The sequence below is a fragment of the Haplochromis burtoni genome, unplaced genomic scaffold, assembly GCF_018398535.1.
Source record: "Haplochromis burtoni strain Fernald_Lab_line unplaced genomic scaffold, NCSU_Asbu1 Contig_131, whole genome shotgun sequence".
Classification (NCBI taxonomy): domain Eukaryota; kingdom Metazoa; phylum Chordata; class Actinopteri; order Cichliformes; family Cichlidae; genus Haplochromis; species Haplochromis burtoni.
In genome coordinates this window covers 243,639-264,230 of record NW_024582492.1, presented here as the reverse complement: position 1 = coordinate 264,230, position 20,592 = coordinate 243,639, and the positions used below count along the sequence as shown (strand labels likewise).

Sequence of the window (20,592 nt, the reverse complement as noted above, 5' to 3'; positions counted from 1 at the left end):
AGTGTTCAGGTTATGTTGTATCAGTGGAATAATCAAGGATGTAACAAAAACCTCTCAAAAAAAAAATCATGTTCAACCATCACTTATAATGACTTGAGTTGCTTTTTGTTTTTTAAGGGGCAGAAAACAGAAGCAGAGAGATATTACCTGAGAGCTATTCATCTAGACCCGACGAAAGGAAACTGCTACATGCACTACGGTAAGAAATATATTAAAAGATTTATTTAGAGACACGTTAAACAAAGCCTGTTTAAAAATAGATATTCTAATTATAAAACCATGAATGCCTTTATCTTCAGAAGTGTCTGCCTGTAGTTGATGGACAGTTTTGAAGTTATTTTAGCGACAATCTAGTTTGAAGTGTTTCTCTACCAGCTAAATCATGCATGGCTGCCAGTACTGTAAGGCGTTGCATTAATACGGTTATGATCGGCCTCTGCTGCCTTCAGCTGTGCTCACACTCGCAATTCTTTACCCTCCACAAACCAAGACAAAAACTTAATGGCGTCACCCTCAGAGTGCAATTAAATTTACCATGTCATTTGACAAATAATGTTATAAACCACACTGGTTCCACTCTGATTGCTTATGTAACTCGATAAGAATTATGGGAAAGAAAAAATCAAAGCTGGGAGTTAATAATCCAGAAATGTCCAATCTCTCAGAGCTTTTATTAGAGTTCCGTAAAATAATGGCGGTAACACGCTGTCATTTCATTTTTTTATTCGTATCAGTGCTGGCACTGTTGGAGCTGTTTGAAGCGTTGCAGATGGTGCAAACACACTCAGAAAAAGCCACGTATGCTGCGTTTATCTGCGTGAGAAGACAGAGTCTGAATACACATTTTACGATTGTTAAACACGGTACCGTGTTCCTCCCACGCCGCTGTTATTGAGGCTTTTCATATCAGCTTGGAGGAACAGATTCCCTGCTGCTCCAAGGAGCTATCTCCGGGATATTCATAGGAAATGAATTCTGTGTTATCCCGCTCAAAGCACCATTGTGCATTGTCCCTTTCTCCTCTTATCTCCTTCTATTCCTCCTGGTGCTTTCTCCGCACTGATATCTTTGGTTTTGAGTTTAGATTGGTCAGTGTATGAGGGGTCTGTCTGCTGCTGACTTTGGACGAAGCAGTTTCCCCTTCTGAAGTCCTTACGATCTTACTCTCCATTTTCTTTTTTTCCAATGTTATCTTGTAGCTTTTTGCTATAAGTGATGTTTATTTGGGCTGCCTCCTCCTTTTATCGCACATCTGGCTGCTTTGCTATCCTGGGGTCACTGGATGATCTCCAGGTGTGAGTATGTTAGGAGTGATGCTATCTGTTCACATTATAGAACACCAAATACACGTACAAAGATGTGCTCGGAAGGAAGGACACAGAGGGTGAAAGCTAAAACAAAGACCCCTTTCCTGTCATTGTTCTCATTTTAATGCAGAACCATTTCTAGGTAGTCTCCTTTGGAGTGCGCTTGGTTTTCGGGAATCTCAGGCAAACACAGTTAGCGTTCAGTGCAAGAATGCAAACAGGCATACGCCTGAGTTTATCCCTACATTGCAATTTTTTCCAGCATTCAGTAACATCTGTGGTTAGGCTTGGCTGTTCATTTATAGCCGCTGGTGCAGGGAGTTGAAGGTGCTGAACCAGGTGGCAAGACTCACACAGGAAAACCCATGAAAACCTGCGTCTCATCTGTGTTCTCAAACGCTGCCGAGCAAAACAACAATCCTTCAGTCTATCACTGTCTGACTTGTCTCCAGCTTTCCCTGCCTCTTTTTCTGTCTCACTCATTTCTTACTCAGCTTCCATTCATCTTCGTTTCTTTACACACCAGTCACCATCTTTACCTGTCATTACTCTTCTACAAGATGTCCCCATCTCATTCCAATCCCATTGGTTTGCTGCAGTGCGATAACAAGGAATACAGTTGTGCATTTGCTTGGTAAAATTGAAAAGGAAACAAAAAGCCCCCGTAGCTCTGGTATCTTTATTTTGTATATGAAGATTTGCTTAGGCACAGTTATTTTTAAAACTAAATGCTAATGTCAGTATGCCGGAATTTTCAGTGTTGATGCAAAAAGTCTTATTAGTAGTAGGAATAAATTGAAATTTTGAACTAATAATGGCCCTATATGAAATGTACTAAAATATTTCTACATCTAGTAGATGAATTGAATCTGAAGCATAATGATACATGTTCTGGGCACTATCAATATATTTCAATAAAGCGACATCATTTGGAAAAATCTGACAGGATTTATTGAGATACAGAATTCAGTTTATCTGTTTTAAAATTAGATTATGATTGGTAGATAGATAGAATTGATAGGAGTTAGGATAGGACCACCAGGAGTCTAGAAGCTGCAGGTGGGGAAGATGGAGGCTTGGATGGGGTTCTGGATGACCAATGTGAGGCAGATATGGGGAGGATGTGTCTCGCACAAATAACAGTCTGAAAGACAGAATGACAGAAAAGCACTGACATTTAAAGCACACAGCTTGCAAAACGTGCAAAATGATGTCAGTATTGAGTCTGACGGGATGGGTAAATGGAAGAGATGTAAAGAAAAGACTAGCAGCTGAACACCCAAGAAGCAGACAGATGAGTGATTACAGATCTTCCATACTGGACTTAGGAATAAGCTCCATTTCTGTGACACAGGAGCTAACAGATTCTTAACAGAACTTCTGCTACCCTCATCTTTCTTTCTTTCCAGGACAATTTCTGTTGGAGCAGTCCCGTCTTGGCGAGGCTGCAGAGATGGCGGAAAGAGCCGCAGAATTGGACAACTTTGAGTTTGATGTGGTCTTCAGTGCTGCTCATATGCTCAGGTTGGCTAAAATCGCCACTTTGAAAAAGCTGTGTTTCTGCGTGGGGATTCCCTTACTAGTACAGAATTTTGAATGAAGAGATAGTTCAAAGAATTACGGTGTTTTGGAAATTCATTATTTGCTGAGTTTGCCCTCATGCTGCCTCAACATTTGAGGGTTTTGTTCTTTACCACTGCCGTTTAAAAGCCATTTTTTCAAATATAAATTATACCAGCGTTACAGAATAGTAAAATGTCCTCTCAGTGGAAAAGCTGCTGGTAAAGTTTTTATGTATTACATATATAAATGGAAGTGGTGAGGTTTCTGTGCACGGCTTGTAAAGAAGCCATAGGAGAATTTTTCCCTCAAAGTTTGGCAACCGTGTACACGGACAGCTTATAAATCTTAAAATGTGTCAAAAGGGACTGCAAATGTCCTCTACTCCCAGCAACTGAGGGAAAATATTGGAATGATGAACCTTAACTCATTTTTGCTCTACATATCTGGAAAAGTCATTTCTTCTCTGAAGCATCTCAGTGCGCTGCCACAGAGGGTTTGTAAAAAGCTAAAAGTCTAAGGGCTTGACTGAGGTTTGCATTCGAGAACCTAAGGATAAATCTAAATGACAAGTCATTCCTTCGAGTTCTGATCCGACTGGTTATTTTAAGATGAGACCCTCGGGACATAAATCCAAACAGATTAGGATTAGTGTTTATTGATATGACGCCCACCTGTCAAAGCTAAAGCTGTCCTGCCTGATAATAAAGATAAGCTACAAACCGGGGCTTGCTTTATGTGCAGTGACTGACTGAGTATAAACAGGATGATAAGAATGACCTGACAATCCAGTGCAATGTAGGATTTGCCTGTAATTGTTCTGCACAAACTAACTCTAAATACACATCATGCAAGTGTAACATTGCTGTTAAGCGACGTGTTTTACCGACACAAATCTTTGCTTTATTTTACAGGTTGAGGATTAGGAAATCTGCAATTTTCTAATCAGAAAAAGAAGGAAATGACTTTACTTTTGACCTCCCTGATACCTAAAGATTTTGACTTTAAACGTGGCTTCCTGTAACTTTATCTGTTATTTAATGACTCTCTAGCACTTCCCCAAACAAAACAAAGACCAAGGAAGGACACTAGGAGATGACTATGATATCCATAATGTGTCCTTTATTTTAAAGCCTTATAAATACAAATTAGCATGTCAGGAAGGAAGGGCTTTATTAACTTTGGCACAGCAAAGTCCAGATCATGTACTCCATGAATAATGTTAGTGTAGAGCCGATTAACTACTGCTACTGTACCCAGCTGTAACATGTCAGGGAGGACTTTTGGTGCTTTAAGCAGTCTTGGCATCAACATTGTCTGCTTCTCTTTATCTATTTATAAATGAGAACCTCAAAGTAAGGCCTAATGTGCTGAATCAGTGTCCAAACACATGATCCCATTTATGTCAAGCCTATTTGCCGCTTGTCCCAGAATATTGTTTACCGGTGGCTATATTAGAAGCTCCAGTATTTTACAACATCACTGCAGTAGGCAAAGAGTTTGTACTGTCATTTGACAGTTACGTGAGACAGAATGTAAGCAAGTCTTTCAAATTAGTAAGTCATTTTTTAAGCCTTGGCAGGTACAAATAGTAGTATAATTTTTACTATGACTTGCTATTCAGTCAAATACTTTAACGCAGTGTGTAAAAATGTAGTGTGAAAGCTTGCAGCTTTTAATAGTATTATAAAAGTTGAGTCTATCTGTATTTACTTAAAATAAGAGTTAAAAGCAGCAGTTACCAACTTGAGGTTCAAGACCCTCTGTAGAAATTTGATCTCACTAATGACTCGAAAAATTGTTAATTATAATTGTCAGAAACTGCCCAAAAATGTAATTGTGGAGCTTACTCTGTGTGTGTGTGTGTGTGTGTGTGTGTGTGTGTGTGTGTGTGTGTGTGTGTGTGTGTGTGAAATTTTCTTTGCTTAAGTATCATTATGCCTATTAGTACTACACCAGCAGAATTTAAATGACACTAATGACTACATGAATTAATTTGACTATGTATGAGTGAAATCATACACATTTCTTTCTTACGTTAAATGAACAATATTCACGATAATTTATATACTAAGAAGCTTAACAATGAGTGAATACAATCATTAGCTGGAAAATATATTCGTTTTTATCACTGATAAAAATATCTTATAATGTGCAAATTTTTTACTCTCCGCTCTTCTTTCTCTTCAGACAGGCCAATCTAAACGAGGCGGCGGAAAGGCAGTACAAGCGTGCAGCCAGCCTCAGACCAGATGTAAGTACCTGGACTGGTAGGCCTGTTAGCACTTATCATGGAAATGCACACACACGTCTGCACTGTAAATTCAATTTACAACATACTATGTATTACCCATCATTCTGACATTACGTTATAGTACTGTTGTTCCTGGCAAGCAGCGATAGTGCTGGAAATGAAATGGAAACCGTGTTCTGGTCATGCCTGTGAACTGTTACCTTTATACAACCAACCAAATTCCAAGTGAGAAAAGAGCTTAATGATTCAGTTGTCTGACACTGAAGTCACGCTCTTAGCTTCAGAGTAAATGCTTGATCATAACACTATAGTTAAACAGACCAAGCTTTGCAGAGATCATGTCTCTTGATGTCTGCACAAGTGGTTGAGGAAGTTGGTAGCCATTATAGCCTGTCTGTCTGGTATACCTCAGTCACTTCAAAGGGAAAGGGTGCATGGACCAGTCTGTGGAAGGTGATTTAGAGTTATAGGAACCCTTGTGTTGTTAGACAAGGTCTGAAGGAGCTTCCTGGAGTCATTTATTATGTTAGTGTGCTTACTGATGGCCTGCTCTGTGACTTATGTTCAGTTATATGACGGGGTTAGACCTCATCCTGCCTTCACTGCATTAACTGGTGTAAGTCTATAAGGCACCTTTTATAGAAGCATTTCCCAACGTGTTTGTCTAACACATTGTGCAAACGTCTTGGGCCAACTCTTATTAATTTATAGTTTATTCCAAGTTACACTACTTAACACTGACCTTTGCCTCATCCAAGCAACAAAAGGATGAGCCAGTGTTGTGTCTAGACATAGCAGACATCTTGGCAAAGAATAAATTTCAAATTGTATATTTAGGTACTTTGCTACCCAGTCAACTGGATCAAGAAAAACCTACTTTGGTAACAAAATTTGTTAATATGTGTAATATCTAACCCTTAAATGGCTATCGAGAATGTATAAGCTATTAATTCAAATTGATCAATCAAGTGGCAGTGAGATTTTTTCCATCAATCCAGATTAAAACTTCTGAAAACAAATATGCTTAAACACCTTCAAAATGACTAAAAGTCTCAACTTAGAACTTGTACAATACAAAATTTTGAATGGGCACTACTGTTTAACAGCGGGGTGCATGTGAGCTTTTAAAGTCGTTCAAGAAACCTGGATAACTATTTCTAAAGACTTTTTAAAGAAATTAGAAGAAAGTTTGCCTGTTAGAGAGTTCAGGCAGTGCTGAACAATGTTAAATAATAAATGTGGTCACAGTACTGTTGCTCCACAGTTCTAAGTAACTTAGAACTGGTAAGATTATCATATATGACCTCGGAAAACAAAAATGTTTTATTATGTTTAGTTCTAACTAACCATGAACTATAACTGTTTTCATTAGGAATTTGATATATTTTATGCAGCTAGCTGGCTAGCTACATGCTAGCTGCTTCTGCTTTCTATTTATGACCTTTACTTAGCTCAACCTTGGAGACTGACTCACGTATCAGTTCTGGAGACTAATTTTAGCTAAACAGTTTAGGTCTTATCCACTCCATTCAGGTAACAGTTAGTCATAATATAGCCAAGTCATGTAACTAACCCTCTAGTTTCTGTTTAGTTGTATATCAGCTAATGTATCCTTTGCCCCAGCTAGTTCTCTAACTTTGCTGAAAATGGAGACTAGTAATATAATACTTGCGACCGTTGCTCTAACAGCCTTTGTGCTTGTTATTCCTACAAGGAATTTCATTTACGTTGCCTCGTGTTCCCATATTGGTGTTGTTCCTGTTACTATGGCCCTTAATTCTTTACTTTTAGGGAGCTTTTTAAAATAAGCTAATCTGACCTACTGCCGTAGGGAATATCTATAGGCTTGGTATTACTATTTTATACAATCTGACACTTTTAAAGAGAAGGGCTGCCTTTCTCTTTACATCCTGTTTAAGCCTTAAGAGCTCAGTCAGATCTTTGACTAGAAGAATACTGGTTGTCCATTTTAATTTGAAAAGCTGTGTGTTTACATTTTGTTCTGTAGGAAATATGTTTCTTCAATCCCAGTCATTATAATTCACACTCTTAAAGCCTTCACATGCACTTTCAGACACACTGAGGGGCTCCTCTTTTCATTTTTCAGGACTATAGTGCCTCTTCTCTTTGACATTTTCCCTGCACATGTCTGCTTAGTGAATGACAGTCTCTCAAATATCGGCTTAATCCAATAGCTTTCAGGTCATGAAAGATTCAGCTCTGGCTTTACGTGCTAAGAAAAGCAATGAATATGTGCCCCCAGAGAAAGGTGCGAGGGTGTTTTTCATTTTACACACTAAAACGCTGTATTTACCCACTCCGAGATTCATCACAAATATAATGTCGAGTCTGAGCAGAACAGGCAATGCTTCCAGCGTGTGAAAATTGTATAATCATGACACAGTACATGTCTTGCTCCCGGCAAATCAAAAATTATGATACGATGAGGTTATGTTGTAATTTGTATGCGCTTAAGATCATAATCCCTCAAGATTTCAGTGCTGGTGGATGTGGCTGCACCTGTCATTACTGTGGTAACAGTGAGTGTGATTTAATACTATAACAAATGTCCTCTGAGAAAGAGAATTGAACAGAATATGCTGGATAATGTGATCATATTCCACTATGGCTTAAAGGCCTCTTCTCAAAAGCTGTGGATCAGAGGTCGATACTTTCTTTTTCGTCACAGAGGGTAAAAATACAGAAACTTTTACCCTCAAACTGCCTGTTTTCTTTCGTCTGTCCAATTCTATTGTCCCATGATTTGGCTTTGGTGTGATTTAATATGCCAGTGTGTTGCATATTTCCCTAAATAACAAGGGAACCCTCATTAAGAGTAAGAGTAAGTATGCCTCTCCTGCCTACAAAATTCCTGTATGGGCAAAAACTGAGGAGCTCTGAAATTCTGAAATATAACATTTAATTATAATTATTGTCCTTTTTTGTGTAGGTGAGAAAAACAAAAAGTTAGCTGTATAGCTGTTTTCCTTTAAAAACCTGCAATTAATCAACAGCTTTCCAACATTCTCACTGCTTTAAATAGTCAACCTCTATATGTGCGCATTTGTTGAGTGCGCTCACAATCACTGAAAAGTGCAACGTAAACAAGTGAAAAATCCATGCTGAGGAGAGGCAAACAGTTGTATTCATGCTGGGAAAATCTTTTGATTTACTTTCCAAGTTAGTAACAACATGTCATACAGTGGGGATGCAGTCCTGGGAACGAGGCCAGGCCTGGGCGATTAGGTGCAGATGATTTTGAGGATGAGATATGTGTGTATTTGTTAGTTACGGATGGCTATGACTTAGATTTTGTAGATCCCCACAACTGGACTGCTTTTCAGGGTCATATGGTTTCACTTTGCAACTTAAAAGTATGGCATTTTAATCAAGAGGACTCCAGAAACACTCTTCTCAATGGGTTTGATCGTGCATATCACAATAAATACTGAGCCCTTGCCCACACACAATCTGTAGCTACCTTTTTGTTTACTGCGGCATTGTTAGAGGACATACTCCTATCTATTTGATCTGCACAGAGAGATTGCGTTCTATCTAATTTAATGGGTATTTGATTTTCTTAAAGGAGGGCCTAAAATAAATTGCACCAGAGCCCTTTCTTTAATCTACCATCCAGAACTGGCAAGCTTCCTAAATTGTGTATCTCACATCATTTTCTGTGTCAGATGCGGAAATAATAAGGGCAGGTTTAAAATGGTTTGCCCAAATAAATGCAAGGTCAGCACTGTTGCAAAACTACAACAATCCCATATCTTATCACCCTTATGCCTAACATCCACTGCTCCCTTCTTTTTTTTTTCTGTTTTTTATTCCAGTACCCAGCTGCTCTGATGAACCTTGGTGCCATCCTCCACCTGAATGGGAAGCTTACCGAAGCAGAAGCCAACTACCTGCGGGCTCTCCAGCTCAAACCTGATGATGTCATTACCCAGTCGAACCTGCGGAAGCTGTGGAACATCATGGAGAGGCAGGGACTCAGGACTAAACGCGCGCTCGGGATGCAGAAAGGCGATGTTTGAACTCCTCCCTCACTGATGATGTCATCTCCTTCAGAGATATGAAAGAGCTGGTGGCTCAAATTTCACTAAAGACTATTTCTTTAGCGATTCAGCTCACAGTGCTTGTGAAAGACACTTTGAAGGTTTGAGGGCTGGGATTCAGTGGACATGTGCTGCCTCACAGTATGCCATATTGCCATATGGTAGCTCAAACTACTAAAACAAACTTCTTTTGCATACATTTTTTATAAAATGCTATGATGTTAAATATACATTGAAGTCAAAAGCAAATAATTTGAAAGTCCCCCAAAAATTCTTTAAGATCTCAAATATCAGCTAATTGTTAGTTGATATAATCTAAACATCTGGCATGATTTAGAGCACTTGATTTAATAAGAGCATAGATTCAGGTGTTAATTCTTACAGAATAGATTTTAAAGCGTGGGCACTGATGGGTAAATTACTCAAGCTGTTTCATTATATCAGCTAGTTTAACTGAAAGATGGACTTCACTACCACATTTGTACATGTCAGATTCTATTTGCAGGTCATAGGGAGAACTACTGTGTGTGTGAAAACTTGTGTAAAGTCTTTTGTTGCTCCCAAAGGAGCAAGTGATGTCACGTCAGTCAGTGCTGATTGAGTGAAAGTTGAAGGGATTCTGGGGGGCAACAGTTACAAAGAAGCAAGCTTAACAGACCAGAAGCATCTCTATTTAAGTTTCGTTGCTTGTGGCGCGAAATTGAGTTTCGACCAAATTGTTGTCTGCTAAGCTGCATTATGGGCAATGTAAGCACCATTTTTTTGGTTGTTTTGGACAAGGAAGAAGGTCTTCTTTTGCTTAACTGCCCAGTGATAATGTTGTAAGGGTGCAATCCTAAATAGGTGGATTATTTTTTAATTTTTATAATTTTTTTTTGTAAAGAAAGGAAACGAAATCCCTGATGGATTGCTCAGGATAGTCTAGCTTTGAATTTGCCTCCTAACACACTCAATTAAACATTAAAAGCATGCAAGTGCATAAACATCTTCTAGAACCGCCTTCAGATAAAGTGCTGTACATTGCTCCGAGCACATAAAGGAATAGGTTTGGGCATAATGTGCAGCCAAACACGTCACTGACGATTGTTTGCACGTGGTGCATTTTAAATTCTCGTGACTGTAATGATTGAAAAATTCCTCAGTGGTGCCAAAGCTTGTACTGAGTCTTTACACCTCTCGTGCCAAGCAAGAACTTTTCTTCACCCCTGTGTTCCTCGTGTCAAATAAAGATGTTACATTTCATGTGATCAAATTTAATTTATTAATATGTTATTTTCTTGTGAATATGCCAACACTGTGCCGTTTCATTGTCGTATCTGCCCACCCTTTCTCATTCCTCCCAATAGATAGGCTACAGTAGGCAAAATGACAACTATATTGAAATGGTTTCATATGTGTATTTTTGTTCTCTCTGCTCAGGGACATCAGGTTGTGATTCCTGTCACAGAAATAGTTTGTGACACAGAGAGAGCTTTTAAAGGATTTTAGAGTTTTATGCTTTTTTTTTTTTCCTGATGATTGTGATGTTTGGTTAAATTAAAGGAAATGTGTAGCTTAAACAGTGTTGTGTTTTGTAAAAGTGAACCTTTTTCATAATAAAAAAATGATTTTTTTTTATTTTAGTGCTCCATAATGTCGTCCAGGATGCAAGTCAAAAGCATAAATTTCAGACAGAAGTCTGTGGTCACAAGGATACATAAACTCACCCTAGAACCAGGGTGGATCGATTATACAGCATTCATTTTTCACAATAAAAAAGGGTGAACAAGATTACATTTATTTTGGAATTTGGAATCCACACAGGGTCAAATGTACATACAAGCTCAAATACATGCAATAAAATCTTTTGATAAGTGGTACGGAAGGTTCTACAATATCTTTTAAAATTATAAGGCTTATTAACTAAATGTTAAAGATCAAGATTGACTACAACTGGTAGTTACTCTTTGCCAGAATTAAAAGCATTTGCTTGATAGCACTCATTGGAATGACCAACACTCAGAACATTGAGAAAGTCTAAGGAACTCGGTGAAAAGCTAAGGAAATTTGTAGATTTTTACAGGGCGGAAATGGCTCTAGGAACCATTTCTAATCAGCTGCAGATTCCAAGATTATCAGTTTAAACCACTGTGTGTGAATATTTGTATGTGTCACTATTTTATTAAGGTCTGGAAGAAGACAGAAACTGTCACCCATCAGATGAGAGGTTCCTGAACATCTTAACCAAAGCCTGCCATGAACTGGAAACTGCTGGAACACCAGTGTCCCTGTCCACATTGAAGTGAGTTTTACATCGCTGTGGACTGAGAGTGTGCTGACCAAGACACAAGGTCTTGCTCCAAAATCAACACCTTCGAGCTCGACTGAAATTTGCAGCTGCCCACATGGACAAGCCAAAGGCTTTCTAAAGAAATGTTTTATGGTAAGGCCACACAAAGACTCACATGTTTGGCCACAGTTGCTAAAGGTCAGCTTTCAAACCTGACAATATGGTACCAACTATCAAGCACGGTGATGGTAGAATAGAATGGATAAAGCAGGCTGACATTAAGCTTCTGGAATAGCCTTTGAAAGTCCCAAACTCAACCCTACTGAAAATGTGTGGACTATGTTAGGAAATCAACCAATTAAAATGACCAAGAAGAGTGGTCACATATCCAGCTACTATTTCCAGAACCTTGTTGATGTCTGCCAAAATTGGTTGGTTGAGGTGCAGTTTGCATTAAACTAAATATAAGTGGGGATGCCTGTATATTATTGAACTTGCATGTATATTTTTGACCTTGAGTGGATTACAGAAAATCCATGATAAATCTAAACATTTGCACCTAATTCTTGTTTTTTTTGAAGTCATCAAAGATCTAAGCTGTACACCCTGGAAAAAGAACAGCTCAAAGAATTCAATAAAAACCCCAAATTACTGTGACATTCATGTAAATGATAAATGTATGTAAACTTCTGACTAAAACATGTTGTTTGGAGAGTCAACATTTGTTTGCACCTCAAAACACAAACCATGAATGCAGTTTCTGTGCAGCTATGGATCTTTGTATTTCTTGTCGCAAACTGAATGCTGTCTCTTGATTTAAACAGCCTAACCAGAAGAAGAAATTTACAATTATTACCAATGTTTGCATTGTATCCAGCCTCAACAAATGTTATAGAAACACATTTGTCCAGAACACTAAACCTTTCCCCTAAAAAAGGAAGTCAAAATATGAGTGTTAAGTCAAGCATCAAAGTACGTACCAAGCCCCCGAGACTAGATTTGCACATGTAATAGAGAACTGACAAGACTAATTACAGACAGAGCTGTTTTGACAAGACTAGTGTGAAGTGTAATAAGTCTTCCACAAGTCTTCTGAGAAGTGACAGGTTAGTACTATATGTCAGAATGCTGGTATATAAAATGCCATATGAACAGCAGCTGAATACATGAATTACCATAAAGCATTAGGAATGAAGATATATATCAACAGCGTTCAGCCATCAGGGTCTTCTCTTGTGTAACAAACTGCTAGTTTAAGAGACATGCACCCTCTTGGAGTTGTTCCTCCCTTATCTCAGTTATGCTGCTTCAGGCTCCTGCTGCTGTGGGATCTCCCACTGCACCTCTCCTCTACTCTTCAGTCTTCATATTTATTGACTCTGTGTCCACTCTGTGCTTCCTCTGTACATTTCTGTACATAATGCTTGTCGTGAAGTTGCACATTTCTAACCTGCTGACCAACCTTCTGTGGCCCACACAACACTAAACACAATACTTTTAACATAGCTGTAATGTATGTTTGTTGCTGCCACGCCAGATATGACATTTTAATCATGAGTTTGATTAAAAATGCTAGTTTTAACCTTTGTATTGAATTAATTAGTTTGTGTCTCCTCTCCAGGCTGTACTTAGCTTCCATCTGGTTTGGACCTAGGAGCTGCTAAATCAGTCCAGGCCCTTTTGAGCACTTCCTTTGCAGTGGTGGGGGGTGGGGGATCGTATTTCAGGGATTTTCAGATTATAATATCTGCTTTTACTCAAATATATTTTGGTTTGATTTTCTGCACTTATATTTTAAAGCTTTAGTCTACTGTTGGTGATAAACTGTGTTGTTATAAGTCATACTATCCATACTATCCAGTATTATATGGTATATGCAATGAAACCATTAGGAGCTGCAGCATTGAAAGGATATACATGAATACATTTATAATTATGATCAGTTAATATCATGTGTATTTTGTATATAAATAATATGTATATGTTAGTCTGACAAGCGTCACTCCACATAATGAGCACTTTTACTTTCGGCACTGGACAACAACCACAGATAAACAGACTTCATGTAGTTAAAGTACACAGTTTGCCTCATGCTATGCTCAGGACAGTAGGAGCAAACAGTTCCTATTGCAACAACACTTTTTTTTTTTTTTTTTTTTTGTGGGAGTAGATCATCCAGGAGAACACTGGACAGTCAGTCAGCAGGTGGAGTTTTCCTCACTCCCAGCTGGATCATTGCTGCTCAGACCGAGGCTTGCACTACGGCAGCATCAGCTCTCCTTTTTATTAATGGCATGACCATGACCATGACATGCCCCAGCTCAGGTAGCTCCGGCACCATCTCTGACATTCTGATAAAGGTCAATGTGATAAATAAAATAAAATGAAGCTAAATGAAGCTTATTTTTTATTTTTTATTTTTTAAGAGCATCCAAGACCCAAAATAGAATTATCAAGTATCACATTCCAGGATTTATTCCATCTCATGAAGACTCTCAACAATGTTGAGTATTTGAGAACTGAAATGTAATTTTCTCTTCAACCCTGTTACCTACTCTTGGTTTCATTAGAAATGAATGGTGCCACAGTCTCAGTCTCCCCGCTCTGTCACTGACACACACGCACACATACTGATCCACTAATTAGAGTTGGTCTTTTCATAAACTCAACATGTTGATATCATCTGATCAAGCAGACATCAAAGACTTTGTAATCACATGCCAGACTCTCTGAGCACACCAAGCTGTAAATATTTAAGAGGATATCAAACTTGACTCACTTATTGAGTTGAATGAACTCAAAGTCCTAGTTTCTAACATTTTAAAGTGTGCATTCCAAGTTAGCATAAGTCTGTAAGGACATATTTTGTTATGTAATAATAAGAAGAATAACAGCACAGAATAAAGTATGTGCTCATTATGTGCTGAAAGACATTTGTGTTGAAACACCATCTGCTGGATTGAATGAGTCCATCATACCCAGAGGACCAATTAATTCATGTCAAATAGTTTCATGAGCGCTGATGACCTGGCTCTGGAAAACAGGTCCATCCAATCAGGGCACAGCCACACAAACTTACCAAACAATATAAAATTATTTTTTCCCCATATGTTATTCAACAAAAAATGAAAAATTCTTTCACTTCTTATGTCACACTAGAATTAAAAATCTGACTCTACAGCTGACAAATCGGCCCCTGTCTAATTTAGTCAAGGCCATCTGTGCTTCTTACTGTACTTTACACTCAACCGCCAATTAACTGTAAGAAACTGTTTGTGTTTCAGGAGATGAAAGGGATTCACACATGAGGGCTGCATGTGTGTGCGGGAGGTTCGATTATTGCCAGATACTTTGGGAGCAACAGCTGGAAACACTGTTAAACTACTAAAAACCACACTATGGGTGTGAAAATGAGGCAGGGTCAGATAAACGGTTCGACCATCTCCACTTCACCTGCAGCAAACATATGGGAGTAGGGGGAAGGCACATGGGCAGTTCCTTATATCGTGTATCAGCAAACTGAATTTCATCACCATTTCTTAAAAACATGTGCAATAATGTCAACAAGTTGTACTTTCCTGCCATAAATCATTAAAACGCTAACACATTTTTTGTTCAGTATAACTGTAATTTGACATCTTAATCAAAAAATGAAATAATAATAAAAAATATTGTTTACTGTTATTAAATAGTTAATTACATTGTTTTTTTTAAGATTTAGCATTAAAAAATAACATTTTGATTAAAGATCTTGCACATACTGATGGATTACTATTACAGAAACCTATTTAAAAAGATTTAAGAAAAACTTTATTGAAGACTTAAGAGAATATAAAACACTTGTTCTGCATAAAATGTGATCCCTGTGTTTGATGTACAGTATAATATCTCTTTCTAGTAACCTCTTTTGTGTGGCTATTAGAAACTCGCAGATATGTCAGATCTTTAAAGGGGCACAAGTCAGAAATGTTGGAAACCAAAGGTCTGAATTACATCAAAAAATCCTAACTAACTAACTAGCAGCCCAATTTTGCAAATAAATGCAGTGGAACGGGAGGATAAAGTTGCATAAAATGAAAAGTTAAGTACCTTAAAACTGTAAATCTAAATCTGGTAATTCAGTTAATGTTCTTTCCACTTATAATAGTAAAAATAAATTGCCAAGACAAACTGATACATCTAATGCAGACCAACTGATGCTGACCTGTGCCAAGAATGAATGAAAACTGTATCAACAGCAACCTCTCCTGACAGTTTCGGTAAACTACAGCCAATCATTTTAAGCACGTGTTAAACAAAGGGGTGTGTGTAGTGAGTGGGGGCATGGCCGTTTATATTTTATTTCATTGAGACTTCTTGTTGGTATGGGGGAGTATTTGCTTTGGGTGTGAATGGAAAATGCCTGTTGTGACATACATGGTTATAAAAATATAACCATACACGTGAAACAGGTTTTCAAGTGAAGTTTCTGTTTTGTGGTGAAACAGAAACTTCTATAATGAACACGCGTTTCGTAGCCTTAACTGTACCAATTTAGAAATATTATAGCACATGTAATGGTGAGTTCTTTCACATAAGGAAGATTTTGTGCTTAATGCTGTTTTATTGCTGGGGCAGATGGGCACAGATGTTCTCTGTGATATTTATTGATTGTGCAGGTTTGGTTCTCAACATGCACAGCTGGCAAAATCTCACAAAATGAATATCTGTGTGTAGGTTACTGTGTTTATAGCATGAAAATATTTAAAATCTCAATAGTTGATTAACTTTTCTGATGTCGTAAAATAAAAAAGCTCCTAGAATGAGACATTTTTTGTATAATTACATGACAGTACATTTAGAAAAAGACTGAACAGTATGGTTTATTTGGAGTTGTTTCTGAACAAGCCACAAGACCTCTGTAACAAAGTCCTTTGAACAGATGAGACCGAAATGGAGTTGTTTAGCAATATTGCACAGCAATATTTGTTGACAACACCAATCCATCCATCCATTTCAGCTTATCCAAGGGGGGCTGGAGTCTATCCCAACAACATGAGGGTGAGATTGGTGAAAACATATCAATACAAACACCTCATATTAACTGTTAAGCATGGAGGGGGAGGGGTGATGATTTGGGCTTATTTTACAGTATATCAGTATATGGGAGCCTTGCAGTCAGCCTTTGGTATGCAGTCTGTATACCAAAGTGTACTAGAGTGAAATGTGAGGCCATCTGTCCGCCAAATAAAGCCTGGCCAAAATTGGGTAAGTGCAATACTACAATCCCAAGCCAAGCCAAATCTACAACAGACTGGCTAAAAAAAGCAAAGGTTTTCCAGTGGTCTAGTCAAAGACCAGAACTCAACGTGAATGAAATACTGTGTCGTGACCTTATGAGAGCTGAACATAAATAACTGCTCACAAACCTCAAAAAGTGAAGGAACTCTGTAAAGAAGAGTAGATCAAAATCTCTTCACAATTTCAATTTCTTATGTGAAAGACTGACGGAATCAAACAGAAAATTATTATTTCAGGTTATTGCTGATAAAGATGCTTCTAAAGTAACTGAATCAAACGTTGTTTTTCCACATCCTGCACAGAGCCCCATGAAAGCTTTTTGTCCACATATATGTAAAAAAGATGAACAACAATAAGCTATATGAGCTTAGAATTTGATTTCCTTAACCTCGCACATGTTATTTTAAAATGCGTGTGAATGTTATGTCCAGCACAAATACAAACATAAACATTAGAACAGGAATAAACACACATGCAGACTTTGATTTGGTTCTGCTGACGTATTTATTTATTTATGAAGCTATATTATTACTAAATTAAATAGAAATAAATTAGATGGGAATCTACATTACATGACCACAAGTATTATATTCAACTATTCTAATACTAAGCAGTAGCACCTGGTAAGTAAACTCATTTTTATTGGTACTTCTGATCCAAAGTAAGGAAATGTAACGATAACTTTGCTGACAGATTATCTTGCTGAAAACGACCTAGTTTACTGGAAACTTTTCTAAAAATGTTTAAAATGTAGTACAAATGCTGTAAAAACTTCATCGAAGCCATCAGGAGTTGTGCTTGAAATGTATCGTTTGAGGTAGCCATGTTGATCTTGCACATGTTGCGCTCAGCTGTACTGAATCACATACTCCGGATATATTTGATTTGGATCAAAAATGACAAAAATATTAGGATGAGAGACATCATCAACACAGCTGTCATGCAAGTTTTCAGGACTCCCATGATCGGGTTTTTGGAAATGAGATAGTCCAGCAACTGGTTTTCCAGTCATCACCCGAGCCAAAAATATAATTTTAGTTTCTCCAGAGTGTACAAGTTGTGCTTTCCCACCATAAACTGGCAGTGGTTCCAAGCTGCTCTTACTGTATACGTCGGCTAATGCTGCATGTTTGGCAAAATAAATTCCTACGTAAAAAAAGAAACTTAGATCAGCTGAGAAGAAAAAAGACAGAAGAAATGGTAAAGAGTTAGAAATTCAGATTTGCACAAAACAATGAACTTACCTTTGCCAAATACGTGGGCATGTTGTCCAGCTAACCGTACATCAAAGTTATACTTGCAAATATAATCCACATTTTTAATATCAGTCCCATGAAAGAGTTGTTTCTCTTGAATTTCTTTGATGCCTTGAATCCTCATCAGCTGTTTCTTTTTCCTTTAATGCAAATATAAAAATAATGGTAATAAAGAAAAGAAATTATTAACAAAAAACATAGTGTAAAACTTAACTTACCTGCAATATAATTCCCAAAGATCCAAATTCTGTATCCTGTTGATTGACAGAATGGTTTTGCCCAACAGCCCAACGGTCTTTACATATTCTTCCACTTTCCGAAACTCGGGGGAGTGTTCACTCAGAGGGATTAACTTTAAAAAGTATCCGAAATCAGTTATTGCTGAAATATCTGTGGTTTTAATCTATGCTTCTAACTGTATTGCATATTTGTGCTCTAGCTGTATGGATTTTGGACATTAAGTAACATTTTTGTCACCTGGTATGGCAATTCGGGATCAAACGATTCCCAGGAAGGGAGGCTGAAACAGGAACACCTGCGGGAGGAGAGTTAAGTTTCCATTGTGCTGAAACTTTCACTTTCATTTTGATATAAACTATACTGACGCTAACTTGTAAACCTCACTGCTGTTACTTTTGAGAATATAAAAATTGTACCTTTTTTCAGTGTTGCAGCTCCTCTTGATTCTTTTTTGCCTCCCTGTGGTGAGGTCTGTCAGTAGCATTTCTACACAGAAACACATGTATTAATCTGAGCCAAGTTCTTAATGTGTGAATGAAGACTGTGAGGATGAAAATGCACAAAAATTACCAGAGAAATCAATCTGGCCCCTGTAACTGAAAGAAGATGTGTTTAAAATATCCTTGGAGTTTTTCAGGTAAAACGTGTCAACATCCTCACTGCTAAAGGTGAGATTGTGGTCATCCTACAGAAAAGGGACAAGAAAGTAGAAAAGTAAGCTTTACTTTACTTGACATTACTTACCTAGGTAGTGTGGTCTAAAGAAATGCACAAGTTACCTCAAACTGGTGCCAATGTCCACAGTCGGCCAGGTAATACCACCAGCAAGGGGTGTCAGATGTATCCATATCCTCTTCTGTATTTTCCCCCATTTTTTGTTGTTGTTTCTTGTTGTCAGAAATGTAACTGATTATATCACAGAAAAAGCTGAAAAATTAACCACATAGTGTGATCTAAAGAAATAAACAAGTTACCTCAAACTGGCTGCACTGTCCACAGTCAGCCATGTAATACCAGCACCCAGGAGTGTCAGATGTATCCATATCCTCTTCTGTATTTTCCAACATTTTTTCGTTGTTGTTGTTTTTTGTTGTCAGAAATTCAACTGATTATATCAAGAAAAAGCTGAAAAAGTAACCTGCTTCCTCTCTATGACTAAACTACTGGTGTTTCTGACTCCTCATGAGTCAAATCTCATTCATAGACACACCTTCTACATAGCCCTAGAAGGCAAAGTAGATCATGTGACATTACATGCACAATATAATTTGTTTTCAGTCTTCTAACCTGAAAGATGGGCTACAATAATTATTTTATGTGTTTAAATTGAAAAATGTATTAATTGTGACATGCAAATTACAGACAAGTATAGCTTAACACACGCATAGCTGTAAGATGTTTCCCCCCCATACATTTAATATAAATAAACTCAAAGTACCACAAGTGCACCACCTTGTGGCATCACCTTGTGCAGGTCGAAAACACATACAAACATGGTCATACAATTAATTGAACAAATGCACACAAAAAAATAATTTTACATTACAGTACAACAACAGTGTGCTGAGCACATTTTTTTTTAATTACACAAAGTGCAAAAATAAACCTGCGTTATTCAGGTTTTAACATCAAACCCAGATGACTTGGAAATTAAATTCAATGTTGAATTGTTACAATTTTTAAAATTAACTTCATTGGAGGCAACACGGTGATGCAGTGCTATCACCTCACAGCAATAGGGTTTATCCTGCCTGGGGCGTCCCTGTGCCTTTGTGGCAAGGATGCGGCGGGAAGGCCTGGCTCACAGTCTCTGCTCTAATTCATTCCAAAGGTGTTCTATCAGGCTGAGGTCAGGACTCAGTGCAGGCCAGTCACATTCTTCTACACCACACTCTCTCATCTATGTTTTTATGGACCTTTCTTTGTGCACTGGTCCACAGCCATGTTGGAACAGGAAGGGACCATCCCCTAACTGTTCACACAAAGTTGGGAGCATGTCATTGTTCAAAATGTCTTGGTATGCTGAAGCATTAAGAGGCTGTGATGTTCTTCTTTATAGTGGACAGAAATTATTTTTTGGAGTGGTACAAATAATTTGTGTGGCATCTTATTGAATTCAGAAGAGCTGATTGTTCTGTAAATAGTTTGAAATGGTTATTTAAAAAAGGGATCACAAAGTAGGAACTCCAGCATCACTTGAGGGAAGATGAACAACTTTAATAATTGACCAACGCGTTTCGGCTTGTGGCCTTCATCAGGGTCATGATGAAAAAAAATTTTCTACTTGGAATTTATGTTTTTTGTCTGATTTTAGATCAATTTTGTTAATACAGTATGTCAAAATGAAAGCATAACTGTAAATTCA

At 37.8% G+C, this 20,592-nt stretch overlaps 2 protein-coding genes across 2 annotated transcripts in view; one reads left to right on the top strand and one right to left on the bottom strand.

Annotated features, from left to right (window-relative positions):
* The window catches only part of tmtc2a (transmembrane O-mannosyltransferase targeting cadherins 2a), a 63,725-nt gene extending 52,853 nt beyond the window's left edge, over nucleotides 1–10,872 (top strand). Inside the window, exons 9-12 of the mRNA XM_005930275.3 lie at nucleotides 118–199; nucleotides 2,717–2,831; nucleotides 5,058–5,121; nucleotides 8,958–10,872. Coding sequence (XP_005930337.1) covers nucleotides 118–199; nucleotides 2,717–2,831; nucleotides 5,058–5,121; nucleotides 8,958–9,161 — 465 coding nt within the window. The 3' untranslated portion in view covers nucleotides 9,162–10,872. The remainder of the gene's footprint in view (nucleotides 1–117; nucleotides 200–2,716; nucleotides 2,832–5,057; nucleotides 5,122–8,957) is intronic.
* A 6,255-nt stretch (nucleotides 10,873–17,127) lies between these two features.
* Nucleotides 17,128–19,550, bottom strand: LOC102307984 (protein mono-ADP-ribosyltransferase PARP11-like). The gene is made up of 8 exons (XM_014336139.2): nucleotides 19,202–19,550; nucleotides 19,007–19,114; nucleotides 18,798–18,912; nucleotides 18,644–18,713; nucleotides 18,465–18,522; nucleotides 18,206–18,339; nucleotides 17,976–18,127; nucleotides 17,128–17,877 (listed from the first exon to the last, which is right to left on the bottom strand). The coding sequence occupies exons 1-8, from the start codon at nucleotides 19,292–19,294 to the stop codon at nucleotides 17,579–17,581; spliced, it is 1,029 nt and encodes a 342-aa protein (XP_014191625.1). The 5' UTR covers nucleotides 19,295–19,550; the 3' UTR covers nucleotides 17,128–17,578.
* Nucleotides 19,551–20,592: the final 1,042 nt, after the last annotated feature.

Excerpts from the sequence above, each read along its gene's own strand:
- LOC102307984 (XM_014336139.2), bottom strand. The coding sequence starts at position 19,294 with ATGTTGGAAAATACAGAAGAGGATATGGATACATCTGACACTCCTGGG. Across the intron at positions 18,714-18,797 it reads GGGCCAGATTGATTTCTCTG|AAATGCTACTGACAGACCTC; the intron begins GTAATTTTTGTG and ends GTTTCTGTGTAG. Across the intron at positions 18,128-18,205 it reads CTTTGGGAATTATATTGCAG|GAAAAAGAAACAGCTGATGA; the intron begins GTAAGTTAAGTT and ends TTTGCATTAAAG.